Genomic DNA, 9,025 nt, shown 5'->3' with positions numbered 1-9,025 from the left:
CCGTCTCCATTATCCGGGACCATCGAAGTAGGATTCTAGGGAATTCCCTGGGGGTCCAGTGATTAGGACTCAGCGCTTTCACTGCCGAGGGCCCAGGTTCCATCCCTGGTCGGGGAAACTGAGATCCCACAAGCCGTGTGACGCAGCCAAAATAAAATTTAAAAAATATATTTTTTAATTTAAAAAATACAAATAACATAGATAAAGCTACCCCAGCCATCTTCTGAGAATTAAGAAATAGGAAGTAGAGACCAAAAGAACTGCAGTGCCAATAGAAGCTATGGGGTCACTGAACCAATTTCCAGAGCTTTATAACCACCCCCCACTTTTTATGTAACGAGCAGTTCTTGCTTTGTCTAAGCCACTTCAAGTTGTCTGTTCTGTCCCTTGCAGCTTCTTAATTGAGGCACTGCTCTCCGGAAACGTGTGCGATTGATGCACTGTGTCCTGGAGCTGGATGTAGACATCAAGGCTCGTTTTCCGGTTGTTCAGTTAGTTCTCACAAACAACTGACGTTGTACCCCGTATCTCTCCCATCTCATTCATCCAGATAAATTACGGGAGTACAGACTGCACTTGATGAATGAATATTTGACCCTATGGAACAGGACCGCTTGGCCTGGGAACCACACGGACTTCTTTTACCAAGACCTACACAGAGAAGAGACATTCTTACCCTGTCTACTTCTTCCCAGAAAACCTCAAGGAAGACAGCCCAAAACTGTGGTTCTTCAGGGGGTCGCCGGGGTTGGAAAAACAAGCCTGGCCAAAAAAGTGATGTTAGAATGGGCAGAAAACAAGTTCTACGCCCACAAGCTCTGGAACGCTTTCTACTTCCATTGCCAGGAGATGGGCCAGCTGGACGAGCAGAGCTTCGCTGAGCTCATTGCACGCAAGTTGTCCGGGTCTCGGGCTCTGGCGTCCAAGATCATATCCAAAGCAGACCAGCTTCTGCTCCTCTTTGATGGCTTCGAGGAACTAACCTCAACCCTCATAGATAGACCAGAGGACCTGAGTGAAGACTGGAGCCAGAAGGTGCCCTGGTCTGTCCTCCTGACCAGTTTGCTGAGCAAAAGAATGCTTCCCAGGGCCACGCTAATCATCTTCCTGAGGTTCACCTCTTGGAAGAACTTGAATCCCTTTCTGAAATGCCCGTCTCTGATAACCCTTACAGGGTTTAGTGTGCCTGAGAGATCCAGGTATTTCAGGACGTACTTCAGAAACAAGAGCGAAGCCGAGGAAGCCTTGAGTTTTGTCATGGGAAACACGATTCTCTTCTCCATGTGCCAGGTGCCTGTCATCTGCTGGATGGTGTGTTCTTGTCTGAAGCAGCAGATGGAGAGAGGAGCAAATCTCCTGCACACATTTCCAAACGCCACGGCTGTATTCGTCCACTATCTTTCCAGCTTGTTTCCAACCAGGGTTAGAAACCTTTTCAATAAGACTCACCAAGAACAGTTGAAAGGTCTGTGCTCCTTGGCCGCAGAGGGCATGTGGGAAAGGAGATGGGTGTTTAATAAGAGAGACCTCAGCCTGGCCAGACTGGATGAAACGGACATCGAGACTTTTCTCAGCGTGAATATTTTTCGAAGGGTGGTGGGCAACAAAGACCTTTACGCCTTTGTCCACTTGAGCTTTCAGGAATTTTTTGCCGCCTTGTTGTATGTTCTCTGCTTCCCACGAAGACTCAGAAATTTCCATGTGTTGGACCGGTTCCACGTCCTACGCCTGATAGCACATCCCGGAAGAAAGAGAAACCATCTCGCCCAGATGGCGCTTTTTTTATTTGGCCTTTTAAACGACACGTGCGCTCTAGCCGTGGAGCAGGTGTTCAGATGCAAGGTGTCCTTGGGCAACAAGAAGAAATTGCTGAAAGTTGCAGCCCAGCGCCATGAATGTGACCCACCAACGCCGCACCACGGGGTCCCACAGCTATTCAACTGTCTGCATGAAATCCGGGAGGAGGTATTTGTGAGTCAGATCCTAAACAACTGTCGTAAAGCTACTTTGGTCATCAGCAGAAGCAAAGACGTGCAAGTGTCTGCCTTTTGCCTTAAGTTCTGTGGACGTTTGCAGGAGTTAGAGCTGACTGTCACCCTGATCATCACCAAAGCGGGGATCTACCCGGATCCCCTTCCTGCCTCTGGGTAAGTGCACCCATCTCTCCCTTGCTAGATTCACGGTCCTGTCGGGGACCTTGCCTACCATCTCCTGGGCATCTAGGGCGACCACCTCCGTCTTGAAGGGATCCCTTGCACATGGGACTTTCAGTCTTAAAAACAGAACACAGTGTAAAATAGAGAGCTAGTGGGATGCAGCCGCATAGCACAGAGAGATCAGCTCAGTGCTTTGTGACCACCTAGAGGGGCGGGATAGGGAGAATGGGAGGGAGACGTAAGAGGGAGGAGATATGGGGATGTATGTATATGTATAGCTGATTCACTTTGTTATACAGCAGCAACTAACACACCATTGTAAAGCAATTATACTCCAATAAAGATGTTAAAAAACAAACAAACAGAAGGTGTTCCTGGGGTGCCGATTTCCATGCTAAAACTGGGAGAATCCTGGAAACAAACAAGAGGAGTGGTTCACCTACCTGGCCTCTATGCTTCACACCCTCCTTCCCATGTGTGGGGACTCCGTTTCATCTATCACCCCAGTTCTGTACATCATAAGCCTTTTAGTCTCTAAGGAAGTGCTGTCCAGCGAGACTTCCTATGATGGGGAAGAATGAAGGGGGAAATTAGAGGTTCTCCCAGAGCCAAAGACAGTATGTGCTGGTCTTGCTCTGGATTTTGGATTCTGCGCTCACCGTGCCCCTCCCCCACCCCCCAAAAAAGAAAGAATAATTTTCCCTTATTCTGTTCCTATATAGAGTTTTTTCTTTTTAGTAACAATTTCATAAGCACAGAGTAAGAATATGGATTATATTTTGCATCCTAATCTCTGCCCCCATATAAATCCTAAGTGATTAAAAGGCAGCTCCCTTTCTCCCTAAGTCACAGGAAAATAGAAGTGAGGCCACGAGTCTTCCTGGGATGAAATGACAAATCCTGTAACAGTTCTGCTGGGCATCTTCTTAAATGAGGGCATCTTATGACAGTCATAAAGGGGTCTGTGGTCATAAGGAAGCCCTGGGTTTGCTGGTAGGTTTTCTCAAGCTTAATCTCTAACGATGAGACCTTTTCCCTTTTTCTCCCACACAGACCAGAGGGCAGTGATAGGTGTTATCTCTGGTGGCAAGACTTCTGCTCTGTGTTTAGGACACATGAGAGTTTGGAAGTCCTGGCTGTGACAAACAGTACTATGGACCCTGATTCAGTGAAGGTCCTTTCTACGGCACTGAAACATCCACACTGTAAACTCCAAAAACTGATGTGAGTATAAAACACATCCTAGTTGGAAGGAATTCCATGGAAACAGACTGTTTCCTTCTTTGCTCACGCTAGGCGTGCTGAAGGCATCCGCGTCCATAGGTATTTTTTCCTAGTCTGACTGAGATATAATTGACATATAACACTGTAGGTTTAAGTTTTACAGCATAATGACTTGACATGCATATATTGCAAAACGATGACCACAGTAAGTTTAGTTAACAACCATCACTTCATACAGTTACCAGAATGTTCTTTCCCAGTGATTGAATGGTCTACTCTCTTAGCATCTTTCAAATCTACCACACAGCAGTGTTAACTACAGTCACCCCAGCACTTATTTGTCTTATAATTGGAAGTTTGTACCTTCTGACCACCTTCACTCAATTCCCCCACCCCCCGCCTCTGACAACCATAAATCTGATCTCTTTGTCTATGAGTTTCGTTATTTTTTAGATTCCACATGTAAGTGAGGTTGTTTTTCTAAAGAAGACATACAGATGGCCAACAGGCTCATGAAAAGAGGCTCAACATCACTAAATATTAGAGGAATGCAGATGAAAACCACAATGACATATCACCTCACACCTGTCATCAAAAACACAAGAGATTATAAGTGTTGGTGAGGAGGCAGAGAAAAGAGAACCCCAGTGCACTGTTGGTGAAAACATGAATTGGCGGCCGCTGTGGAAAACAGCATGGAGGTTCCTCAAAAAACTAAAACTCCTAGTTGTTTTTACTGCTCGAATCGTCATGTGCTAAGCAGGTACTTAGTATGGTGTACCACTGCATTCCTTTGAGGTAAGTACTGTTATCCTGATTTTTTTAAAAGGGAGAACCAGAGAGGTTAAGTGACTTGTCTGAGATCACACAGCTGGTAAGCTTTGGGGAATGCTCTCCACCTCAGGTGGTCTGAGGCTCGCCTCCTCCATCACCACACCACACTTCTGTGATGCCTCACGCTTAGCAGGCCCCTGCGTGTCACAGGTCAAGATTTCCATGAAAGAGGGAAGAAGGTAAGCCAGATCCAACTGCATTTTGGCAGGCTCTACGAAATGAAAAATGCATGTGCACCTTGACCCCAAGGTCCACATTTTTAAATCCACCCAAGGTAAATACATATGCACATACTTGGAGGAATGGTTGAGAACATCACTGCAACATTATCTTCAACAGCAAAAAATGTACAGACATTTATGTAGCACTCACCCTCTGCTGGGTTGTCTTAGGTCCAGCACTGTGTTTCAGTGCTCTTAAAACTCACAACCATCCTAAAGAAGTAGGTATTTCATGAGGAAGCTAAGGCACGAGGTTACACAGCTGGTACCTAATTGGAATACAGATTTAAACTCCAGAATCAGTGGCTCCAGAATCAGTTCTCTTAGCTATTACCTTATACACCCTCTCCCTATGGTTTTTAAAACCCAGAAACTCAATACTTCATCAAAATTCCTTGAAATGGCCCACTTGACCAGTATCTGACCTATTTTCTCTCCTGTTATTATAATGATTATCATTAACTCCCATTTTTTTAAAAAGATTTTTTTTTTATATGGACCAATTTTTTTAAAGTTTTTATTGAATTTGTTACACTATTGCTTCTGTTTTATGTTTTGCTTTTCTGGCCGCAAGGCATGTGGGAATCTTAGCTCCCAGACCAGAGATCGAACCCACACCCCCTGCATTGGAAGGCGAAGTTTTAACCCCTGGACTACCCGGGAAATCCCTAGCTCCCATTTTTTGAGTGCCTCCCTTTCTACATCAAGCCCTATGCAGAACCTCTTACAGGCATCACTTGTGTTCATTCTCGCGACCATCCTAAGTGGAAAATGTCATGAGCTCTCTCGAGGACGTGAAATGAAGCTTGGGGAGATTAAGTGGTTCACGTAAGGTCGTCCAACTAAGAGGCTGAGCTGAGAAGAGAATCCAGTTTGGAGCCCTGGGCTGCATAGAAAGGGGCCTCACGCATTTATGGACTGATTGAACGAAGAAGAACTAATTAGCAAATGGGGAGATGTTGGTCAAAATGTACTACAAACTTCCAGTTAAACATTGAACACTTTCCGGGGATCTAATGCACAGCATGGTGACTATAGTTCACAATACTGTATCGTATACTTGAAAGTTGCTAAGAGAATAGACCTTCAATGTTCTCACCCCAAAATAGAAATGGTAAGTATGTGACCAGATGGAGGCGGTTAGCTGATGCTCAGGTGGTAATCATTTTGCAATATATAAGTGCATCAAATCAACAAGTGCTGTACACTTTAAACTGATACATTGTTACCTGTATCATCTCAACAAAGCTGGAGGGGAAAAAAAAAACTAATTAGCCACCTTGATTGTGGTGATGGTTTCATGGGTGTATGAACACGTCCAAACTCATGAAATTGGGTGCATTAGATATATGATAGATGCACTTTTTTTGGTGTGTCGATTATACCTCAATAAAACTTTTCAAGAAAAAAGAGCTGATGGGCTGATGCGAGCCTATGATAACCGGACACTGCTTACCTCTGCAGCTTTAGGCATGTGAGCCCCCTCGTGTTGAATGAAGACTTAATCAGAGTTTTGGTGGAAAACCAGTACCTGAGATACTTGGAAATACAAGACACGGAAGTGAGATGCCAGGTCATGGAGTTTCTGTGCAACGCCTTGAAACATCCCCAGTGTTTTCTACAGTGTCTGAGGTGAGACGGGGAGGGATGGAGAGAGAACCCTGGCACCCAGGCGGTCCGTGCAGAGGTGGGGGTTACATGCTCAGCCTGCCTGACATCTTATTGTAATCAGTTGTCAGTTTCACTCAGCTTTTTTCTTTGATCAAAGTGTAGTTGATTTACAATATTGTGTTAGTTTCAGGTGTACAGCAAAGTGATTCAGTTATACATATATATATTTTTTATAAATTTATTTATTTATTTTTGGCTGAGTTGGGTCTTTGTTGCAGTGCGCGGGCTTCTCATTGCAGTGGCTGCTCTCGTTGCGGAGCACGGGCTCTAGGCGTGCGGGCTTCAGTGGTTGTGGCACGTGGGCTCAGTAGTTGTGGCTCGTGGGCTCTAGAGCGCAGGCTCAGTAGTTGTGACGCACGGGCTTAGTTGCTCCGCGGCATGTGGGATCTTCCCGGACCAGGGCTCTAACCCGTGTCCCCTGCATTGGCAGACGGGATTCTTAAGCGCTGCGTCACCAGGGAAGCCCTACATATATATTTTTTTAACCTCTTTATTGGAGTATAATTGCTTTACATTGTTGTGTTATACATCTATTTTTGCAGATGCTCTTCCATTATAGGTTATTGTGAGATATTGAATATAGTTCCCTGTGCTATACAGTAAACCCTTATTGTTTATATATTTTATATATAATGGTATATATCTGTTAATCCCAAACTCCTAATTTATCCCTCTCCCCACCCCTTTCCCCTTTGGTAACCATAAGCTTATTTTCTATGTCTGTGAGTTTGTTTCTCTTTTATAAATAAATGTATTTACATTATGTTTTAGATTCCAATATAAGTGATATCAAAATATTTGTCGTTAACTCACTTCACTCAGTATGATAATCTCTGGGTCCATCCATGTTGCCATGAATGGCAATATTCCATTCTTTTTTATGGCTGTTCACTCAGATTTTTTTTAAGGTGACAGTTTCCTATATGTATGCACTGTGAAATGATTGCCACAGTCAGGCTACATAACCCATGTGCCACCTCACAAAACCACCATCTGAATACTTGATATCAACTCTCTTAGCAAACGTCAAGTACACACTACAGTCTTGTTAACCATCGACACCATGATGTACATTAGATCTCCAGATTTTATTCATCTTATAACTGGAAGTTTGTGCCCTTTGACCATCATTTCCCCCACCCCAGCCCCTGCAACCACCATTCTACCCTCTGGTTCTAAGTTTCACTCAGCTTGAAAACTACAATTTGATGTCCCAGGTGTGTCTGAGATAGAGAAACCATAGCCCTAGGGGTGAGCTTGGGCCAGCCCACCCTGGCTTGCAAGAGCTGATTGTTAAACATTCAGGAATTTGGTGAGGGTTGTTAAACAGCATTTTTAAAAAACTATATCACATAAACTTAGTATCGAATAAATTATATTAAAAAACAAAGGTAATAGTTAAAACTCATTGCTTCCTAATTTTTCTTACTATAATATTATCGGTGTCAGCGTTCAGCAAACCTTTTCTATGAAGGGCCAGGTAAGGAATGTTTTCAACTTTGCAAGACGTATAGTCTCTGTCACGACTATTCAACTCTGCTATAACATCTGAATTAAATAGTGGTGACAGAGTGCTAAAATATCCATTGCCAATATGCAAATGAATAGGCATGGTTGTGTTCCAACAAAACTTTATTATGATTAATAATTATGTATTCATAGAGTTCATCAATAACTTTAATGATTTATTAAGTATCAATTGTATTATTAATAACTGTAATAATTATATAATTTACTAATGATTTTATTTATGTATGAACACTGCAATTTGAATTTCATTTAATTTTCATGTGTCACAAAATATTCTTTAACTATTAAAAAAAATTTTAGGGATTTCCCTGGTGGCGCAGTGGTTAAGAATCCGCCTGCCAATGCAGGGGACATGGGTTCAAGCCCTGGTCCGGGAAGATCCCATGTGTCACGGAGCAACTAAGCCCGTGCGCCACAACTACTGAGCCCGTGCGCCCTAGAACCTGTGCTCCACAACAAGAGAAGCCACCGCAATGAGAAGCCCGCGCACTGCAACAAAGAGTAGCCCCCTCTCGCTGCAGCTAGAGAAAGCCCGTGTGCAGCAACAAAGACCCAACACAGCCAAAAATAAATTAAAAAAAAAATTTTAGATCACTTAGTTCACAGGCTGTACAGGACCAGGTGGTAATGCAAATTTGGTCCACGGGCCATAGTTTGACTGAATCTCATTCTTTATCCTGAAAATGGTTTGGCAAATAAGTGTAAAAAGAAGTTGTATTTCAAGTGCAGAATCAAGTCCCTGGTTTGGAATTAGAGCCCGACAGTTAGCCCATGCCAATTTGTCGTGGCCCTGAGTGTGTATTATTTTCTATTGATTATTTGCAATTCAGATGCTGAATTTGATGCAGGTTTACTCAGGGAAAGTGGAAATCACCCCTCCAGTCACTCTTGGGCGAAGAACAAGGATGTGAGACAGTAGGTGAGGTCTAGGTGGCTATGTGGGTACCATTTTCCCCAGGAGCTAAGGTTCAGCGTTTTTGCGTGGCTTCTGCAGGTTGGAAGATTGCCCTTTCAGCCCGAGAAATTGGGCTGACCTTGCCAGGAATCTCAAAAACAACGTTCACCTGAAGACTCTAATGCTGAAACGTAGCTCCCTGGAGAGGTTTGAGCCATGTCACCACCTGCCAGTGGCCCAACTGGAGAAGCTGTCGTAAGTCTTTTTGTGGTTGTCATGCTGTTGCCCAGTTGTTTGGTAGATTGAGTGTCTCTAGGAGAAAAACAGAAGTGGGGGAATGTGTGTATAATGGAGCAAAATTAAGTCGTGATTGTTAATGACATAGATGGCGCAATGAAGTCTTGAGCTGAGAGAGAGACAGAGACAGAGACAGAGATAGAGAGACAGATTTGTACCTAATATCCTAGAATATATAACTATAATGAGCCTGATGT

General features: G+C 43.8%; 2 protein-coding genes across 2 annotated transcripts in view; both read left to right on the top strand.

The window, feature by feature from the left end:
• LOC309648221 (zinc finger and SCAN domain-containing protein 5B-like) overlaps window positions 1-9,025 on the top strand; it is a 163,310-nt gene that overhangs the window by 21,133 nt on the left and 133,152 nt on the right. The gene's annotated exons all lie outside the window — the stretch shown is intronic.
• Window positions 1-9,025, top strand: part of LOC309649616 (NACHT, LRR and PYD domains-containing protein 8-like) — a 35,588-nt gene that overhangs the window by 13,368 nt on the left and 13,195 nt on the right. Inside the window, exons 2-5 of the mRNA XM_082439780.1 lie at window positions 516-2,147; window positions 3,210-3,380; window positions 5,900-6,060; window positions 8,603-8,786. Of these exons, the coding sequence (XP_082295906.1) occupies window positions 516-2,147; window positions 3,210-3,380; window positions 5,900-6,060; window positions 8,603-8,786 (2,148 nt within the window). The remainder of the gene's footprint in view (window positions 1-515; window positions 2,148-3,209; window positions 3,381-5,899; window positions 6,061-8,602; window positions 8,787-9,025) is intronic.

Source organism: Balaenoptera physalus (assembly GCF_965194825.1).
Source record: "Balaenoptera physalus genome assembly, chromosome: 19".
NCBI lineage: Eukaryota > Metazoa > Chordata > Mammalia > Artiodactyla > Balaenopteridae > Balaenoptera > Balaenoptera physalus.
The sequence above is the reverse complement of the archived record's forward strand: the minus strand, read 5'-3'. Positions and strand labels throughout refer to the sequence as shown.